At 41.0% G+C, this 22,585-nt stretch overlaps 1 protein-coding gene across 2 annotated transcripts in view; it reads right to left on the bottom strand.

Moving 5' to 3' along the window:
* The window catches only part of CDKAL1 (CDK5 regulatory subunit associated protein 1 like 1), a 759,057-nt gene that overhangs the window by 299,725 nt on the left and 436,747 nt on the right, over positions 1-22,585 (bottom strand). For both annotated transcript variants that reach the window (XM_034762410.1, XM_034762409.1), the window contains exon 12: positions 17,116-17,296. In XM_034762410.1, the coding sequence (XP_034618301.1) occupies positions 17,116-17,296 (181 nt within the window). The remainder of the gene's footprint in view (positions 1-17,115; positions 17,297-22,585) is intronic.

Here is a 22,585-nt window from a genome sequence, read left to right as displayed (position 1 = left end):
TCTTCTGTCATTGGCTGCTATGTTATTAAAACATCTAGACATCAATTATACTATATTAAACACTCCCCTGCCTCATAAAAATCCATATTTTGAGCAGTCTTTTTCCTTCCGTAAGTTCTCAAAATCCGTTTTCATCAAATAAAAATAGGTACTGCATACAAACCTAATGCTATCTTCTATCAGAAAGACAAACACAGTGGTGGATTAGGATATATGGCCCTCTGGGGAACACACAGGAAATATATAAATAGGATATATGGCCCCTTCCTACACCCCAAGCCCCTCAGACCCTGTGGAGCTGTCTGCCTCAGTGATGTACAAAATGGTTAGCATTTTGGAGGCGCATGAGACTGCCAAGACACAATCAAGCATGATGAAAGGTGGTACTCTACTGGGGAAGCAGTGGTTTTGGTGTGCTGTGAAATTCTGATGAATCCTGGACAAATTTAATTTTAATCCTATAGTCCTTAGTCTACAGTACTCAAAGGACCAAGTTTTATGGAAGCGATGAGATAAACTCAATATGCCTTTTCAAAGTACAGATACAGAGGCATTCAGATACAATGGTGATGAGGGCCATTTTAAATCTAGGTGGAGGGGGAGTAATTCTTCACTTCTTTCTTTTACTACCAACTATAAACTTCATGTTATTTGGTAACTGCAACTGAGGTATTTTCCATTGCCCTCTTTAGCTGGGAAAAATATGCAAGCACCTGCTGTGAAATGGATTAAAACGTTGCTGCACTCCTGATGTATGTACTGTAAAACTCTGTGTGCATGTGTGTGGTAGGGAAGGAGAGGTTGTTCCACACAAAGACCAAGTAGTGCAATTACCGCTGCAACTTTCTCACTAAAATATCCCATGCTAGTTGAAGGAATTAGTAGCTTCTAAAAAGAATAGCAGTTTTCAACAATGATCATACAGAACTGACATGAACTACAGAGCAACCTGAACTGTGTAATATTTTTGCAATGACTACTACAGACAGCATCAGTAGCCAGTATACAGTAAGTTTAATATTAAAGGAAAGATCCTGGTGATTCCATCCAGAAATCCAAAACAATAGTGCCAAGATGCAGGGAACTACTTCATCCTCATTGGTTTTCCTTTTTCCCCATATTCATTTTTGAGCAGTAGTGAAACACTTTGTAATGCTTAGATCAGAAGGGATTGACACCTGTATTCTCTATTTATTTTTTTACAGGAAACACCACATTATTATAGAACAAAACAGGTAGAGTAATAAGAAACGTACTGAAGATACTCGATAATTCTTTGAAAGCACACCTTTATCTTTAAATAAAGCAGTAAATTATAATATAAATACTATACTACGGATGCTAGCTATAAGAGTAAAATATTTGTGAAACAGATTAATAAAATTTCGAGAGAGAAATATCTATACAAATCTAAACCAGTATATAGATTCCTTTAGGCCCAATTCACTGTACATTGAAATAATATGTACACAACCACAGCAATGCTGCATTATGATGAAAATAATCAACTAATCATCCCCAGGTATGTCTAATAACTCCAAACACCCACCTGTTCTGGCTGGGTGAGAGGGAAGACTTGCCGCACCTACTTTACAAGGCTCCTGGTTTCAGAGCCTTAGAGGAACAGTTGTCTGGATTTTTCCACACCTCCCCCCTCCCAGACATTAACTGTTCCCTGGGACCAACTTACTTTCTCCCAGTGACACTTCATTTGGTTCTCTGGACACATAGAACTGGGTAGTTGACCTCTCAACTACTGCCTCTGGCCTTAAAGGGCCAGTACCCCATTACAGATGCCTCAGCAATGCATTTCCATACCAAAACATGTTTGGATTTCTTTACAGTTTAACCTTAATTCAATTGCTTGTTTGGGGATAACTGCAATATTCTTCAGATGTTTTCACCCACGGTTCCTTATATGTACTCTCAACCTTAACCATTTTACATAGCTTTTTGAATAAATAATAATGATCAGAGTAGGTCTCTCCCCATTTTGAATCCCATCACAGGTTCCCATTTGGATCATTGTATTAAAAAAATCAGTTGTGGTTCAAAACAAAATAACTATTCTCTCAGCTCTACTCATGATTGGTATACTCTTACCTTAATAAGTAGCCTGAGTTGGGATGTGATGCAGGATTGCTGCTCCACCTCCTGTTTTATCCTGTGTGCTCAGACCTGCAAGGAACCTTCTACAGTTCCAAACTCCAGCCTAACAACCGAGAGAGGGGAGTTTGGAGTAGCCAGAGATCCACTCCAAGTTAAATTGCTCACAGGTGCTGACACTCCAAGCCAAATCACAGTATGGTAAATTGACAAAGTAACTCAGAAAGGCTTTGGAACCACGATAGCCAGGACTAGAGTTGCCAGGTGTCCGGTTTTTGACTGGAACGCCCGGTTGAAAAGGGATCCTGGTGGCTCTGGTCAGCACCGCTGACCGGGCCGTTAAAAGTCCGGTTGGTGGTGCTGCAGGGCTAAGGCAGGCGAGTCCCTACCTGTCCTGGCTCTGGGCTGTGCCGCAGAAGCAGCCAGGAAGTCCGGCTTCTCGGCACCGCACACTGCCCCCACCCCGAGCTCTGGCTCCGCACTCCCATTGACCAGGAACCACGGCCAATGGGAGCTGGAGGGGTGGGGGTGTTTGCCTGCAGGTGAGAGCAGCGTGGGCCTACCCACCCCCGCCTAGGAGCCAGACCTGCTGGCCACTTCCAGTGCACAGCACATAGCCAGGACATAGCCTGTTGTGCCGCTGACCGGGAACCACCCGAGGTAAGCCCGTGCCCCAACCCCAGCCTTAAGTCCTCCCCAATCCCGGAGCCCCCTCCTGCACCCCGAACCCCTCATCCCCGACCCCATGCCAGAGCCCTCACCCCCCCTGCACACTAACCCCCGCCCCAGCCCAGAGCCCCCTCCCACACCCTGAACCCTTCATCTTGGGCCCCACCCTAGAGACCACACCCCCAGCCCAGAGCCCATACCCCTCCTACATCCCAGCCCCTCGCCTCAACCTGCAGCCCCCGCCCACACTCCGAATCCCTCAACCCCACCCCACCCCCAGCCTAGGGCCCCCTCCTGCAACCCAAACCCCTCATCCCTGGCACCACCCCAGAGTCCGCACCCCCTCTTGCATTCCAACCCCCTGCCTCAACCCGCAGCCCCCTCCCACACTCCAAATTCCTCAGCCCCACCCCCAAGACTTGAGCCCCTTCCTACACCCCAAGCCCCTCAGCCCCACCCCGGAGCCCACCCCCCCAGTTAGAGCCCTCACCCCCTCCCGCACCCCAATCTTCTGCCCCAGCCCAGTGAAAGTGAGTGAGGATAGGGGAGAGCAAGCCACCGAGGGAGGAGGAATGTAGTGAGCAGTGGGAGGGGCCTCAGGGAAGGGGATGGGGCATGGAGCAGGGCCTTGGGGAAGGGGAAGGCCTAGGGTGTTTGTTTTTTTTGCAGTTGGCAACCCTAGCCAGGACATATTTTTAATCATTTGTATGCAGATTTGAATGTTTATTCCTTCAAATTCTGTACTTACATTATGCCACAAATATGCACCAAATCATCAAAACAACCAAGTTACTATGGCCTGAAGATAATCTGCTGTTGTGAAGAACAGAACAAGAAATTTGATCAAAACCAATGAACCACCCTTTTTGACCTTGAATTATTCTATATGTCATCCTAGTAGGAAAGAGGTTAGAAAACTGTTCCGCCCCAGTCAGATTACAGAAGTTTTTGATAAGCTTGTAACTTACTTTTACCATGATCCTATGACTGTTCCCTGCAAGGTCTGAAAGGGCAGAAGTGATAATGCAACTAACTTTCTACAGCCAATTCTGACATCATTGCAATAAATCATTTTTATCAGCATTGCTAACACCAGGTGGTGTTATTCCTGCCTTGCCGATCACACCTATAATGAAACAGACTAAAATTCATTTCAGGGGTGGCTAGGGTTTTTGACCTAACCTATCTACTCCTGAATTACTATGTCAAAAATAGACTCACTGTTCTGGTTTATTTATTGATGTACATGAACTTCATTATTCATCTTTGCTTTTCTGAGAACACGATTTTAAAGCTTTGGTCTGATAAGACAGACAACAATGTATAATTTGATATTTTCAGCATTACTTATTCATATATCAGACTGCATTTTTTTCAACTCACAACATAAGTAAAAAGCTATATAGCTGCATGTTATGCTTCCTGTGTTCTTACAGTGCCATATTTTTACAAACACTAATTTTTTTCTCAATAAGTTTAAGTTTACTGTTTAAACAAGGACCCATGTATTGTAGTGACACCATGAAGGGGAATGGAGGGAAGGGCGGGGGGGGGGAGGAGGGGGGGTAAAAAAAACCTAATACGTCTTTAAAAAAAAATCACATTGATCTAATTTGGGATCACAAATACTAAAATGCATTCATGATTATGGCAACATTGGTGACACCATAGTTAAGGTTGAGTTTTGCACTTAAAGCAGGGATTTAACCTCTTTCTTTAAAATTACAGCATTTACTCCCCAAAATTACAGCACTTACTCTTCGAGTACAGAATTAATTTTCTGAGAATTTACAAATAAATCTATTAGTTCATGAAGTAGAATTAATTAAAAACAGGTCTTTTAAGAAATTTAGCACCCAGCGTCAGATGTTTCCCCCCCCTAATAATCTCAGTAATAGAATATGCTCTTCAAACCTCTCATAGGGATGGTCAGGTGTCCGGTTTTCTAACAGAACACCTGGTTGAAAAGGGATCATGGCGGCTCCGGTCAACAACGCTGACCGGGACGTTAGAAGTCCAGTCGGCAGTACAGTGGGGCTAAGGCAGGCTCCCTGCCTGCCCTGGCTCTGTGCAGCTCCCGGAAGCTATCGGCATTTCCCTGTGGCTCCTAGGTTCAGGGGTGATCAGGGAACCGCGGACAATGGGAGCTGCAGGGGTGGTGCTTGCAGGCTTGGGCAGAGCCCCCTGGCTCTCTGACTAGGGGCTGCAGGGACATGCTGGCCACTTCCGGGAGCTGCACAGAGCCAGGGCAGACAGGGAGCCTGCCTTAGTGCTGCTGCACCGCTGCCCGGGAGCCGCTTGAGGTAAGCGCTGCTCTGATGGAGCCTGTGCCCCAAACCATCTGCCCCAAGCCTGTACCCCCTCCCGCACCCTAACTCCCTCCCAGAGCCTGCACCCCTGCCCCAGCCCTGAGCCCCCTTCTGGAGCTTGCACCCCACACTTCCTCCTGCACCCCAACCCCCTACCCCAGCCCTGAGCCCCCTCCTACACCCCAAACTCCTCATCCCTGGCCCCACCCCAGAACCCATACCCCCATCCGGAGCCCACACCCCAATCCCCTACCCCAGCCCTGCACCCCCTCCTGCATCTTAACTCCCTCCCACAGCCTGCACTCTTGCCCCATCCCTGAACCCCTTCCTGGAGCCTGCACCCCACGCCTCCTCCCGCACTCCAACCCTCTGCCCCAGCCCTGAGTCCCCTAACTCACTCCAAACCCTTTGACCCCAGCCCGGAGCCCCCTCCTGCACCCCAAATCCCCGGTCCCACCACAGAACCTGCACTCCCAGCCGGAGCCCCCAACCCCTCCAATCCACTGCCCCAGCCCAGTGAAAGCAAGTGAAGGTGGGGGAGAGCGAGCGACAGTGGGATGGGGGATGGAGTGGGGACAGGTCCTCGGAGAAGGGGCAGGGCAGAGATGTTCGGTTTTGTGCGATTAGAAAGTTGGCAATCCTAACCTCTCATAGTTAAAAACTCACTGAAGTCTTGTGCATGTGCTACATTCGTTTTTTTAATTTAAGATTAATGGTCATTTTTCCTATTATTCTTCATAACTGAAAATGTATAATGGCTCCAGGGATTGCATGGACAGTGGGATGTAAGTGTGTGGACCCAGGATAACCAGAGGTAGGAGCAAGAGGCAGGGGGAATTTGGAGCATATGTGGATGGGAAATTTAGGGAGGGACAAGAGGCAGAGGGACTTTGAAGAACAGGAGAGAGGGGGATACTGTGGTGGACATTCCAGCTGCTCGATCATGTTCTGAGGGAAAAAGCAGTAGTAAACTCAGTTTAACTAGACGATATATTCTGGCTGTTTTGTGCTGCTCCAGAGTGGGAGCAAGTAACCAGAGTATACTGGTGAATCTGACCATGACAGTTACAATTTTAAAAAATGATTTAAGGTTGATACTTTATCGTTTCAAATCATTAGCAATACGGTAGCACTCTCTTTAAGTTTCTTGTTTAGTTTAGTTCATATATCTAACTTTTTAATTAAAACAAAACCAAGGACTTTCTCAGACAAAAAGTATGTTAAAATGAAGTTAAGGCTGAGAATACATATCAGTAATTTAGAATAAACTACAGTCAGGGATGTTGCAATTATCCCAAAACCAAGCACTACAAACACAGGAAATTCAATATTAAGGTTATACTTAAAAAAAAATCCAAATATGTTAAGGTGTAAAAAAACCTTAACTCTGCCCTGTAGTGACACCATGCGGGGAAGGGAGGGGATGAAAAAAATCGAATGTCTTTAAAAATCCATTTAGTCTAATCTGAATCCACAAATACTAGCATGCGCTAAACATAATTCTGTGGTTTTTGGATTAAAAAATGGTAACTCATGGGTTTGATCTAGCATGGCAATTTTTGTGCTTCTTTTTGTGTAATATACCTGATGTACATGGGATTATTATTATTTTTTCAAATGAATTCAATACGAAAAGCAGATAGAATACCACAGGCTGCTGGAAGAGGGCATTTTCCAAGCATGATGCTGTAACCAAACAGAAAACTTGTCTCATTTAGTGTTTCGTTGAGTAAAAAGTATTTGACTAGTATGAGGGTTTTTTTGTGTGTGTCAGGACAATCGCAGATTAGCCTGACATCTGGGTAACAGATAAAGCAACTGCTCTTCAGACTACCAATCTACCATATTAGAATGTATACCTGTATGGGACTATAATGAATAGTAAACTAAATATTGTTGTGTTCATTAAGCAGTTAGCTGGTATACAGAGTATCCAAGCCCAGGATGAATTTGGCTACAATACTCTCTTTTGCTCTCTTCATGGTGCGCCCCCAAATTGATCTGTTCAGCTGTCAGACAGTGGACTTGGATGCTTTCTGTCATCCTGAACAGACGAAGGATTGGCACAACAGTAGTCACCATGAAGGAGAAAGAGGGTTTAAGGGGGTATAATATGACACCAAATGAAGGAGGAAGGCAATAGCTAATATCCATGTTTGCCAGGTTTCAGAGAGCCATGGAAAAAGAAAAAAAGCCTTGTGCCTAAGGGATTGCCTAGTCTTGCTGTTTTATCTCAAATGATCTGCTCTATTATTCAGTCCTCTCTCTACTTCCAGTTTTTCAGCAATTCCAAATTCCACATGGATTTTTAGCATGTTGACTTGACGTGCATGTTCAGCAACCAAAACAGTGGAAGATATGAGTTCCAAATCACCCAGTGACCTGAACAACTGTGATGGCTCCGAAGGGGGTGCACTTGGAGCTCTAAAGACAATTAAAGTGCAGGTGGTGTCATTCAAAACCCACTTCAGGCTGCGTTAGTGTCATCCTTTTCTTCCAAAAGGAGGCCTTGCGGACGACCAGACCAGTAACATGATACGTAAATGGTATACATTCGTTCTCTTCCATGAGATATAAAAAAATAAATAAAACCAAATCCAAAAGCAAATACTGCACTTTAAAATTGATCTGTTAAGCAAAAATTAAACCTGAGTTAAATCCAGAGTTCTGCAGTGTTTAGAAAAGTACAGTGCATTGCAGGAACTATAAGAAGACTTCTGGCACTGGCGATTTCACTGTCTGGTGTTCATGAGGAAATAATCATCAGTTAAAATACAGGGAATATCCCTTTTTACAGATCCTAATCAATTATTCTTGGGATTTTTCTGCCTAAAATTTATCAAGGTTTTAACTTTTTAGAAATATATTCAAGAATCAGTGCATTCTATTCATACCGTATCTAAAGGAATGACGATCAGTAACAGTATAGATAGAGACAGAACCAACATACTCAACCTCAATTAAAAATTCCAAATCTCAAGGAAGCCAGGTATTAAATTAGTACATCTTTACCAATCTGAGCAACATTATTAATATTAGACCTGAGTGAAAACTTATTTCACGGCCTGTTTTGAGTTGCAAGCGTATTTCAGGTTTATCATGGGAATTCCAGCAGTGCCAAAGCCTAAACAAACAGGTTTTACTGTTCTAATGCACACATCTGATTTCAGAAATTACGTTAAGGACAATACTCCCAAACCTTCTGTAGTTTGTAACCAGTCTACAAAGTGCTGCTGAGTCTTATCAATGAACCAGTTCTGATCAGACTAATGCCTTACATCAAACATAAGACCAATAATAATAATAAAAAAACTAATAGAGAAGATATTTGCTTCATTAATTTTAGCAGTCTGAAACTGTGTCCTGTTTACTACGTAGTCTGTTACAGAGATGGGCCAAATGAAACCCATGTCTTTCTTGTGTAAGGGTGGGAGGTTTCATAATCTCAATCGAGATCCAAGTTTAACACCTGGACTCAAATCTCTTTATTATGGTATGGACTGAACCCCCATATCTGAACACACTGACATACACAAGGCCATAAGTACAACCACTGTGGGATGAGAGGAACACACAACCCTCAACTTTATACTGTCTTGTCGATGTCTCCCTTAAAGCCTCAATCCAGCAATGACCTCATTGTATTTACTTCAAAGGGACTCCATGCAGGCACTGTGATATGTATTTGTGTGTGTAGCTCATAACAAATTCAGAGCTTACCCCTCCCCCCTATTTTATTTAAATCATAGGGTCAGAAGGGACCATAAGTGTCATCTAGTCTAACCCCCTGCCCAAGATGCAGGATTTGTTGTGTCTAAACCATCCAAGACAGATGGCGATCCACCCTCCTTTTGAAAACCTCCAGTGAAGGAGCTTCCACATCCCCGCTAGGCGGTCTGTTCCATTGTCCTACTGTTTTTTCAGTTAGGAAGTTTTTCCTGAGATTTAATCTAAATCTGCTGTGTTGTAGTTTGAACCCATTGCCTCTTGTTCTGCCCTCTGTAGCAAAAGAGAACAACTTTTCTCCATCTTTTTTATGGCACCCTTTCAAGTATTTGAAGATTGCTATCATGTCCCCCCTCAATCTCCTCTTTTCCAAACTAAACATTCCCAGTTCCTTCAGCCTTTGCTCAGATGGCTTGCATTCCATCCCTTTGATCATCTTTGTTGCTCGCCTCTGGATCCTTTCCAGTTTACATTCTTTCTATACACTGGTGACCAAAATTAGACACAGTTCTCCAAGCAGAGGCCTAACCAGAGCTGAGTAGAGCGGTACTATTACCTCCCGTGACTTGCATGCTATGCCTGTTAATTAAACCTAAAATTGCATTTGCTTTTTTTGCAACAGATCGTATTGCTGACTCATGTTGAGGCTATGATCCACCACAACTCCCAGAACCTTCTCAGAAATGCTACTGCCAAGAAAGTTATTCCCCATTCTGTATTTGTGCATTTGGTTTTTCCTTCCTAAGTGTAGCACCTTACATTTGTCTTTGTTGAATTTCATGTTGTTGTCTCTAACCCAGTTCTCCAATTTATCAAAATCCCTCTGAATTTTAGCTCTATCCTCCAAAGTGTAGGCAACCTGCCCCCACACCCAGCCTTGTGTCATCTGAAACTTTGATCAGCATGCTCTCTATTTCTACATCCAGGTCATTAATAAAGATGTTAAACAACACTGTACAGGTCCTTGTTGAACCCCATTTGAGACGTCTCTCAACTCTGACATCATTCCATTAATAGTTACTCGTTATTTGTGGTTCTTTAAAAAAGTATGTATCTACTTAATGGCAGTTCCACCAAGCCCACATTTCTCCAGTTCACCTATCAGAATGTCATGTGGGACTGTGTCAAAAGCCTTGCTAAAGTCCAGGTATATTATGTCCACCGTATTCCTCCTATCCACCAAACCAGTTACCCTGTCAAAGAAGGAAATCAAGCTGGTTTGGTATGATTTGTTCTTAATAAATCCATGCTGGCTGCTAATAATTACCCCATCCTCCAGGTACTTGCAAACTGAATTCTTTATATGTTGTTCCAGTAGATTCCCAGGCATCAAAGTCAGGCTGACTGGTCTATAGTGCCCCAGCTCCTCCTCTCCCCCTCTTTTAAAGACGGGCCCTACATTAGCCCTTCTCCAGTCTTCTGGAACCTCTCCTGTTACCTATGAGTTAGTAATATTATTGCCAGTAGCTTCAAGATTTATTCAGCTAATTCCTTCAGTACCCTGGGATGAATAGCATCCGGCCCCACTGATTTGAATTCATTCGAATTGCTCAGAAGAGCTCTGACGTGTTCTTTATTTAGCCTTATCTGCATCCTTTCCACTTTATTGTCTGTAGTAACTTTGCTAGTCATCTGGTCACGTGTAATTTTTGTGAGAAGATTGAAGCAAAGTAGGCATTGAACAGCTCTGCCTTCCTATCATCTTCCATTAGCAGCTCACCTTCTCCATTGAGCAGTGGACTCACACCTTCCTTGATCTTTGTTTTTTGTCTGATGTATTTGAAGAACTCCTTCTTGTTGTCTCTAACATTCCTTGCCAGCTGTAAATCATTCTTTGTCTTGGATTTCCTGATTTTGTCCCTACACGCTTGCACTGTTCCCATGTATACTTCCTTGGTGATATGCCCCTCCTTCAATTTCCTGTATGTATCACTTTTGGTTTTTTAGACAGTAAAAAACTCTTTGTGCAGCCTCATTGGCCGCCTGTGGCTCTTCCTATCTTTCCTCTGCGTCAGAATAGCTTGATGTTGAGCCTCCAGTATTACATCTTTTAGGAACTCCCTGCCCCCTTCAACTCCTTTTCTAGTTGTACATCTGTCTCAGGCATAACTTTAGTTTGAAAAATATCACTATAATCTTGCAAATTGAAATGAATGAAAGTTAGATAAGATATATGGAATAATAATGTAGGCCTCTTTTTATAAACTCCTGTTTGGATATCTCTTCCTTTGATCCATTTCAGTAACTTGTATACCCTATGACAAAGGGGAAGGAGGTGTGGCAGAAGCATACAACAGAACTGTAGTGGCATGTACAAAAGAATTGTCAAAGGATAAGTTAAGTTCCTGGTTTTGTTTCTTTTTCATTCTTATGGGACAATAATTGCGCTGCTAAAACCAACGGTTACATCGGCAATTACGTCAGTAATGTTACATGTAGTACAGATGAATGGTTTTGGCACTCCAGAGAAGTTTAAAAAACAACAAGAAACAAAGTTGTTGTGTATTTTCCACAACTGTTTTATTTTGCTGTGTTCTATTACTGACAGTACAGCTCAGTCTAAATCCGCAACTGTACATTTTCTTTGGGAAGCTAAAATCTTTAAACCACATTTTGTGTAAAATTAATATGAAGTCAGTAATTTTCATTCTGGCCAGTGCTCTGAAGACTGCTGCTGTAAGAACAAAGTTGAATTCAAAGGGGTACAGCGCCAGCCTGGGTTTCCCAGGTGTATTTCTACTCCAGCTTTGAACTCTGACTTGCTTTTCCAGCAGGACAGTCACAACCCACACTCTTTAGAAGTCAGAGACTCACATTCTGCCTGTTGCTCTGAACTACACTACTGCAAGAATTTCAAAAGGTATGGCTGCAAGCCAGAGTCAAAATATTCTTCTCCCTTCCTATGGGTCTGACTCCGCAAAGTCCAGCTGCGACTGTGGAATTTAACTCATTCCACAGATTCAACCTAAACTGAGCTCTCAGCAACTTTAAGAGCCAGACCATTCATTGCTTGCAGATAGAATAAAACTGACTTTACAACACACCAGCTTAACTGTCTCCACAACAAACACAAGTTTTTCACTTCAGCACCTGGTCAAACAAACGAAAGTGATATGACCTGAAGCTGGTACTGGCTTTAAAATAACTACCTTTTGAAAGCTTGATAGAGTTCAATAATAATATTTTAACTGCAGACTGAGGTTACCCACAGGTAACTAACTTCTTTGACTTTATCACACAAGTCAGTATCTTTGGTTGCATGCTGAGCTGTGAGTACCCTGGAGTTGTTTTAATAAATTTAAAAATTAACCATAAACACTGCATAGGCAGCTTTTTGCACTGAGACAGAAGCCTTCTGCAACCCCAGTTCAGTTCTAAGTGGGAATAATAGGGTTACATGAATGCATACTTATGTATGGGATTTGAGCAAAAGAACTTTAATTATCAGCAAGTAAAATTTACTTTATCCTTTCTAATATTTGGAGCTGGCAAGTTTTACCATTAGAGAGAATATAGATGTACAGAGCTGTATATTCCAGCAATACCCCTCTATGTATCATGACAAATCCTGTTTTAGTCACAAGGGGCTAGATCCACAAAGGGGACTTAAGCTCAACCCTGCAATGCCTAACTTTAGGCACTCTACCACCCAGTGGGATTCACATCCCCAAGTTAGGTGTCCAGGCTTCCTATACAATGCATGGGGAGAGTTAAGGGATCCACGAAAGCCAGCACGCAGAAGAGGTAAACACCTAGGCTAGTCAACAGGAAATACTGAGGAGAGGAGTGGGTCACAAGCCCCACCCTTCAAAGGGATATAGACATCTAATCCAGGCCAAAGGGAGGTGCGTATCACCACTTGGAATTCACAACCATGAATCCTTTACTGGAGTTAGAAGCCTAGTCAGGCCAGCCCTTTCCCACAAAAAACAGAGAAGGTGGTGGTGGTGGTGAAATAGGTGGAGGGGGATTGGGGCATTAGTTTGAGAATCCCACCAATGAGCTCCACGCAGCTCAGGAGCGTCAGGACTTAGGTGGCTTTGTGCATGCTCACTGGCACACGCCCCACACCTGAGTTTCCCCATCCAGAGTCTCTTTGAGTAGAACTGGTACACATGTTTTGAAAACATACCTTTAGGCTTACTAGTCTTTTTTTTTTTTTTTTTTCACTGTTATTCTTCATAACTGAAAATTTCTTCTTCAGCAGGGGCTGATGAATGATGTTTTTCTACAGAGAATTACATGAAAACCTGACATCTCAAAATGGCTGCCATCTCCTATGATTCTTAATGGAAGTAAGGCCAATTGAGCCTTAGCAAAGATGGCCATTCCCTCACCTTGTTCCCAGAGGGAATATAGCTAAGATGCCCCATAACAATTAGTGACTCCTTATGCTGTCAGTGACAAGGCCAAATTTCAGTCAGAGACCAATTTCAATGATTTATTAAAAAATTATATAGAGAATCCATAGAAAAGCTACATAGAAAACGCAAAGTGCATGTGTAAAATTTCTCATTGATAGACCACTAGCTTTTAGGAAAAACAGGAATTTATGCCCTATTTTAAACCCACTTTAAAATGTACCTATAAGTATGAATTTCTACCAGGTACCTCTTCAGTATATCAATGTAATGGTTTTCTTTCTAGGTTTCCAATCACAGATGGTCAGCATAGTCAGAGATTCTTTCAGGCAAAACAGGGGGATTGCCAACAAGGACTGAAAGTCACACTATCAATAGGGATTTTTGTGCCATATTTTGACTAATCTTCTGTAAACCTCTGGGAATCAAAAGGATGTGTGAAGATATACATAAAATAATTGCCTGAGTGTTTGTATGGTGCCTAGATCTCAGTTGGTACTTCTTCAACAAAAATAATAAAATACAATAATAAATAACTAGCTTTTTGTTAGAGGATGTGGGAGGAGGGATGTTCTCTTATGGTTAAGGCACTGAACTGGAACTCAGGAGCTCTGGATTCAATTTCTGGCTCTGCCTTCTGTGACACTGGGCAACTCAGTCTTACAATGCTTCAGTTCTGTAAACTGGGAATAACAACACTTCCCTGCCTCACAAGTGTTTTGTGAAGAAAAATTAATGGTTGTGAGGTGATGAAGTCATTTAGATATATTTGACCTTCCAAGGCTGGTAGTTTTCCAACAGAATAAGGAAGAACTACAGCCTCTCTGCCTGTTCTGATCTAGGGTGACCAGATGTCCTGATTTTATAGGGACAGTCCCGATTTTTGGGTCTTTTTCTTATATAGGTTTCTATTACCCCCCCCCCACACACACACACACCACCTGTCCCGATTTTTCACACTTGCTGTCTGGTCACCCTATTCTGATCATAAAAAGTAGTGGATTAATGTCACCTGCCCTTTTGACACAGAAGATCAGTGCCAGTATGGATTTCAATGATAACATATCATTTTTATGTGGAAAAAAGATTCCAAGTAGAATTGATTGAATATTATGTCAAGCCCAAATGAGATTTTTCCCATCTCAGATTTTCCTCCAAAAAAGGTTATCAAATTTACCACCTCCACCAAATAACGAAGTGTTAACATTACTATGCCTACTTCATGGACTGTGCCTGGAGGAAAGGTGGTCCTCTGGAAAAGAGTGAACTTAAAGGATTTGACAGGGCAAATATGTTGCTACCATAGATACCACTTGATTAGGACCAGGAGGTTGTCTTGAAACACAATGCACAGGCGGGGAGCAGATTGCAAACAGCAATACGTCTTTCCGACTGCAGATATCCGCAATGCTAAAACTAACAGCCAACATAGCCAATACTGAGCAATAACAGAAGGTTGGCAACTGTTACGTAATATCATTGTTAGTCACTGGTTTGGTGCCCCTAGTTAAATAATGTGCCCAAAAATTCTTTATAAGAAGAAAGACTGCTGAAAGAAACCTATACGCAGCATAGCTAATAGCATATGAACTTCCTGAGAAAGAATTAGCTTATGAGATTAGATCGGAGATATGATCTCCTGTATATAATTTTTTTTTTGCTATAATAGGTTCATGTGCTGCTTGTTTCTATGTGAACATACTAAAGTCAGTTCATTAACAATAAGATTATGTGTACAGTAAAAAAATGGGAAAGGGGTGGAAGTCCCTGGTTAGATAATAGTCTCTTCTCTCAATTGAGAAAGATATGTAATTATAAGGTGCTCTGGACAAGGAATGAAAAACGAAATGCCTGTGCATTCTTGACACCGCAAGGAGGGCCATTAGCTACTATCTAGAGGCATTGTGAATATAAAAGGCAAGACATTAGCATAAACTATTCCTGCTCCAGTTGATAGTTTATCCTGCATTTCCAGAAAGAGATGAAAGAATATATAACTCAGAGTTGCTGAAGATTACAACAAAGAAACAAGGTGGGAGAGAAAAAGAATCTGTTAATTACAGTTTTTCATCAGCACTAGAACATAAGCAGACATAGCTTTTTGAAGGTTCTAATTCCCCCAAAGTAGCAAATTATAGAAAAAAGAGCAAAGTGAAAATGTCAAGCTTTACTAAAATTATCTCATCGCCCCCCAAATTTAAACCGATCTTTTTTAAAAAAATAAGTTAGTTCTTATGTGATTAATATTTAGTGTCAGTATAACTGTATTTAACTACACTCTGCAGCAAAAAAACAAGAGGCCAAATTCCTCTACTGCTGTGCAATCCACGGAGGATAATGGGGTTGTATCTGTGTGACCCAAAACCAGAAATTAACCCAAATATTTACATTTTTAACCTGCCTGGACTGCCAAAATTGCTCAGCTGTATTTTAAATATAGGCATCCACAATGACAACGTGATGGGCATTTTAGAAAGAAAAAATTCAGTCAACTGTGTGAGCTTACTTACTTACACTATCATATCACATCACAACAGCATCTTTTGTGCCCAAATCCTCTATACTTTCCTATATAAGTTGCTCTTAATCTTTTTTTTTTTTTTAAACAATGGCTCAAAGCTTACTTCTTTGAACAATAAAATAAAAGGAAACAAATTTAACCCAATTCTCCATTTTCATTAAAGGTATGGTATATATTGACAGTAAGTAGAAACTATATCTGTATAGGTTTTGACATTGAGAAAGAGATACAACAATACATATATTGATTTCTCTTCAAAGAGTGGCTGACCCACTCATTGATTTCTCTTCAAAGAGTGGTGAGCCATGATGACCCCACAAAATGAAGTATGATATATTCTTATCTGCCTACAACATTAGCTGGCTGTGATTTTATCCTGATTGGAAATGCAGTGCATACAAATGTTATTTACACTAGTACAAACACCAATGAAAAGTTTAAATGGTTTTATAAGCAGCAGAATGGTATATTCTCTTGTTCAAAGATTCAGGTTAGACAAGCAATGCACATTTACACCGTTGCAAACTCGAAGTAGATTATTTATCAAACTAAACCTTTAAACATAATTGTCATTATCACTTATGACAAAAAGGGAATATAAATTATCTATATCAATTAGAATACAATTGATAGCCAACTACCTCATGTTAAAATGTGGCTTTTATCCTCTTAGGGATTTTGAGATGAGATGGTTTGATAATTGGAAAGAGTTATATAACCACAACGGCCATCTATAGAAGATTGGGGAGTACCTGAAACCTGGAAGATTACATACACAAATTTCACCAGTGACATTTGCCATATAGGCTGACGGCAGAAACTAGATTTTAAAACAGTGCAGAATCATGGAAGATATTTATGAAGTAGTAGTCAACGGAATGGAAGTAGTCGCATGCATATTTGACCTTTAGTATATAATTCAAAGATAACTATCATTCAGTTCATACTATTTTGCATAGAATCACTTGCAATGTGTATGATATCACTGGATTCACACAAGTCTTCAAAAATTGGAAGAAAATATGAAATGTAATCTTTGTCCTTTTCTTGGTAAGAAGAGACTCACCCAGAAAACCTGTTAGGAAGAATATATGACTATAAAGTCAAAGTGAAAAGAACCACTTGAACCTTCTATAGATGCTATTTTGCCCCAATTAATAATTTGAGCAGTAATTTAAACTTTAAATCTGGCAAGGCATCCTGTGTTCTAGCTAAGCTCTGAAAGGCAATCAGTTTATTTTATAGAAATACATAAAACTGCATTTTAATTGTGGCATAATTCTGCTGCAAAACCATATTCTCCAATAAACATTTCTTATGTTTCAATTCAGTACAGTGCATACTGTACATTCACATTTGGCACAGCATGAAAACTACATAAAATGAGCTATCAAGTACAATGAGTCAAGAAAATGTATCTTACCACTAGGGCTGGAACTTGATGTACTTTTGCAGCAGGAGTCCCTGGACGTGGGTAAAACTGATTAATAAAGAGGCTTGGAAACCTGTACTCTTCTACAAGTTTCATGGTGTCTTGAAAATCTTCATCTGTCTCCCCTGGAAAACCACAGATGATGTCTGTAGCAATTGTTATTCCAGGCACTCTGCAATGGAAGTGGGAAAAAAAGGTTAAACTGCGGACTGGGTACACCAAGTCTCACCCTACATAAAAATCTCATTCCCTTGACAATGAAAGGAATAATTACTCGTATTCAACTTGCCTTTGGCTAGAGAACTAGATTTAACACCAGTTCTAGAAAAAATACAGTGGGATTTTTAATGGCCATTTCTTTGACAATGAAAAACGTGGCACATGGGTGAGAACCCAAAGAATGGAAAACAAGAAAGAAGTTGCAGTAAATATTTGACACAGAACTTGAAAAAAAAAAAAACGAGAATGGACTAATTCTGGACTAATTCCTCAGGCACTTGAAACCACAGGTTACCAGCAGAGCTTGTAAATTCATTAATTGTAGTTAGTCCGCAAAGTTTATAAGCTCCAGGGAGTTATTACTAGAATTAGTTAATCCCTTGCACTGCTGTAACACTGCAGAAAGGGTAGGGCAAAGATGTGGACCTGACATCCTGAAGAGTTTAGGAATTCTGGTCCAATTTGGCTTTTGTAGTTAACTAAAGCTTCCTTTAGTCAGAACCAACCTTCTAACTCATTCCTCCTTAACATATGTCTAATCATCCAAACCCACTCTCCCCATGAAAAAGACAAAAACAAATAAATTGTTGTTTGCAGTGCTGTTGTAGCCATGTTGGTCCTAGCATATTAGAGAGACAAGGTGTGTGAGGTAATATCTTTTATTAGACCGACTTCTGTGGGTGAACGAGACAAGCTTATGAGAAATGAAGCTTTTGAGAAGAACTCTGTGCAAGCTTGAACGTTTGTCTCGTTCACCCACAGAAGTTGGTCCAATGAAAGATATTATCTCACCTACTTTGTCTCACTACAAAAATTCAAATTATTCTAAGGCACCAGCACAAAACTACCCTTTTTTTTTAGCAACAGCAACTTTTCTTTACTTTTTACCTTAGCTAGATACATCTCATGATTAAGAGAAATTAGTGTCCCTACTTAGGCAGTGTTGCTAGTGGACAGAGAACTTGACCTGGGACTCAGGAGATTTAGATTCTATTCCCAGCTCTGCCACTGGCCTGCTAGATGACATTGGGCAATTCACTTCACCTTTCTGTGCCTGGGTTTCCACATCTGTTGATCTCCATTTGAGATCTACTGATGAAAAGTGCTATATAAGCATCAGCATCAATATGGCACTTACAATACAGCCTTACAATACTAAGCTGTTTCTTGGCACCCCAATACCAAACATATTGACAAACTGGAAGGAATATGACTTTTAAGGGAATGTAAGAGCTAAATAAGTATACAGTAGGGTGACTTGTTTATACCAAAACAAGGGTTGGGACATTAAAAAACAAACAAATTCTAAGTGTGTGAATGCTGTAGTGTAGAGACTGGTCCTATCTGATTTCCTCAGGCCAAGAAAAAGAAAGGATATCTGGTCCTGAGTTGAAGATCAGGTCCCTAAGCCACTCTGCAGTTCTATGGTAGACCCCAAGCATGCAGATCTGTTCCCTGACCCACACTCATCTTTCTCCTTTCTGACTGCTTCCTCCCAAAACCTGGGATGGATTCCCCAGACAGGACACTGGTGGTGCTGGGTTCTCTCATTTTCCTATCCAAGTATCTATTAGCATAGATGAACAAACAAATACTTATTATCTGAATACCATCTGTGTAATATTTAGATGTCCAAAGAGAAATAATATTTGTTCTAGGGCAATAAAAAGGTATATGCGCTTAATGAAACCACCAATGGGACTATTCCGTGTTGTCTTTCACAAGACCCTGGTTTGATTCCCCGTCTCTTCCACCATGGCATTTGCTAATAGTAATTCAAAGACCCTATGACAAAAATGTCACACACTGAATTAAGAGGCATCTCTCCAGCAAATTAAGTAGTTCCTCTAATGTGCCACAGAAGTGAGGGTCAGTTCAAGACAGGAAGGTTAGTTTGATCTTGTAGTTAGAACACAGAACTGGGAGTCAGGAGATCTGATTTCTAATGCCAGCTCTTCTACAGACTTCCTGTTTTACCTTCAATAAGTCACTTAGTCTTTCTGTGTCTCCATCCACCATCTATAAAAAGGGGATAACTACTTTCCTACAGGTTTGTTTGAAAGGCTAAATTAATTAATGCTTAAGAGGTGATATTATGATAACTACAGAAAAGCCAATGAACAAGAAAAATTATATTAAATTATATTTCTCAGACTGCTGCAAGGCTTGCAGAGTGGGAGGTACAACACGGGAAAACACGTGGTTGTTTCCCTTTCACTTAGGATGGCAGGATTTTTGTTTAAATCTTGCATATATGAGCCATGCTGCTTGCTCTCTCTCTTTCAAATGCCATTATTTTTTAGTGTAGTTAGCTGCATGGAAGTCATCTAGATACTAATGTCACAATATTCCTCCTCCTTAGGTTTTTATTTAAACATAAAAATCTTTTCCTCCATTCTATATTACATTTATGAGTTCAGAACCTAATGTTTAAGACTGAAGTCAAAACACGGCAGATTAAAACCCCACAACATTTATTTGACCTTACACATAAAATAGGTATTTTTGAGAGATTTGTCCCACTAGATGGGAAGGACTTTTCTCTTGCTAAATAAAGTTAAGTGGGAACCAATAGCTGAAATGTAAATATAATGTGAAACAATCTGATACTGTGGGCCAAAGGGCCTGGAGCGGCTCCCACTGGTTTACTAAGCCTGACATAAGCGGCAGGATATACAGTTCTACTTGAAATGAAGTAATGTAAACATCCACGGTAGCTAAGAACTGAATAAATATAGAGGAATTTTGCATTCTATGACACTTCCCCTGCTCACACAGCACAAATTTTGAGGTATAATGGCAGGCTTACATGAGACAAAATATATTACTTCAAATTACTATCAAATAGCACCAGCTGACATTTCTCGTAACATTAATAAAACACTATATTAAATTTGACAAGACCATTATATGTTAGTTATTTTAGCCATTTTAATGATATTGTTGGCAGCAGTGTAAGCATTTACTGCCTAAAGTACTGGTGATACCATCCTTTATCTCACCTTGCCTGTTTCTAAGGCAACATGAATTATAAGGTTCAATCAAGCTAGATTCAGTAAAATGTATTCTTCTCTCCCTCCCTGAGTGAAAAGGAAATTAAACATTTTTTAAATTCATAAACTGCAAAAATGTCTGAATTCTGTTTGGTGATAAGGTGCTAATTATCTTAGTAATTAGATTTCTTCCTGGATGGGATTATTCTACACACAATGGAAAAACTAGGTTTGGGAAATGGAGTAAGGACCAGAGAGTCTATTCAGCAACAGCAATTAATTAGAGCCCAATCCAGTATGCCTGCCTAAAATACGACATTGCTCTGTGCTGTTTTTATACCACTTTTGACTACAAACTAAAATGTTAAAGAAAAATGTTTTTTAAAAGGGAGAAAAGGTACAGTATGTGAAAACTCCATTCAAGAGAAAATCCAATTACTGAAGCAATCAAACTCCCTGTGTTTCTCAAACACACACAAACACAAATAAATGGAGTTTATTCCACATACACAGAATCATTTTCATAATGACAGAGCAGAAGGGAAGAACAATGAGGGTATGGTTAAAAAATTTAAATTTGAAAACTAAGGTATCTTGGTGTCTGAGGGACTGAAACAAAGCAAAAAAGGCTCTTTACTCGTAAGTAAAGATCTGACTATGACATAAAATATAAAATTAAGCAACAAAGATCAGTTTCTGCTCACAAATGTATCAGCCAATATTAAGTTAAACAGAAAAAAGTGCTGAATGTCACTAGTAATCATTCTGTGGTAATAGCCATTTAATACTAAAAACTCATGTATGTAACTTTATAAAAATTCTTTATAGTCGGATATCTGCTGGGTCTTTCTAGGGTCAGTAGCGATGTTCCAGAATGCATCATCAGTGAATCCAGAGTACATAGTGGATTTTATGAAGGATAAAAAATATTTTTTTAACATATATAAGACCACTTGCAAGTGGATTTATGCACTGAATGCGACCTGCAGATTGATTATTGGGGGCACTTGGCACATACCATTACTTCTGTGCTATTCTCAAAACCATGAAAGACTTCCCAGTTTATTTAAAGGCAGTTTTAATCCTGACAAATTCCTCAAAAGACACAATGCAACAGTTACATCTTGCAATCATAAGCCTTTAAAGCACGGCAATATTTACTCCTGGGGGAATTCTGCGCACAATATTTTAAAATTCTGCAAAATTCTGCATATTTTATTTGTCAAAATAACACAATATAATCACACCAGTTTCAATTATTTTTGGTCAATTATTTCAAAATACCCTATCAGCAAATATGTCTGTAACAATACAAAGAACAAAAACGTTTCAGGAAATGTTTTTTGACAAATGGATTCCTTACTAGGCATATTAATACAGAACTCTGAGTAATAATTCATTTAAACTACAATACAGAACCGTATTTCCCACACCACTCAGAAGCAGTGCAAAGGCTTGCGGGAGTCGGGGTAACGGAGGAGCTGACGGAAAGGAAAGTAAATTGCTGGGAAGGAGCCTGGGTATAAACTTGGAAGGTTGTTGGGTATGGGTGGGAAAAGTATGGAACAGTTTTTTGGCGGGGGGCGGGACGGGATTGTTAGGGAGCTTCCCCTATGCAGACCCTGACTGACCCCTAGCCTCTCCCATTCACCCAGGCACATCTGCCCCTGTCCCCATGTGTTCCTGAACCCCATGTGTCCTTGCACCCTCTGTCCATGTGTCCCTCCACCCAGACAGCCACTCCTCCATCCCCTTGTGTCCCTGTACCCCTCCCCCGTCCCCATGTGTCTCTGTGGTCCCACTCAGTCACCCTTTGTTCTTATGTAGCTCTGCACACCCTTCCTCATCACCCTGTGGCCCTGCACCTCCCTCCCCCTGTGGCCCTGTGCCTCCACTCCCATTCACCCCCTGCCCCAGTCTGTCCTCCCCTATTAGCCCTTATGAGCTCCGGTCTGACCCAGCACCCCACGCTGTCTGTCTCCCCATGGGCCCTGTCTCCTGACCTGGCCTGACAGGTGCTGTGAAGAAGGTAGGCTCTTTCTCTTCCCTAGCTGGCCAGGAGCTGCTGCTTTGGTCTATCTCCACAGTGCCCTCTGGTGGGCAAAAGGCAGAACTGCAGCAACATTTTGGCAGAAGCTTTTTTCTGCGCAAAAAAATAAAAATATCATAGAATCATAGAATATTAGGGTTGGAAGAGACCTCAGGAGGTCATCTAGTCCAATCCCCTGCAACACCAACTAAATCATCCC

This window comes from Trachemys scripta, chromosome 2 (genome assembly GCF_013100865.1).
Source record: "Trachemys scripta elegans isolate TJP31775 chromosome 2, CAS_Tse_1.0, whole genome shotgun sequence".
NCBI classification, from domain to species: Eukaryota; Metazoa; Chordata; order Testudines; family Emydidae; genus Trachemys; species Trachemys scripta.
This window is presented reverse-complemented; position numbering and strand designations above follow the sequence as displayed.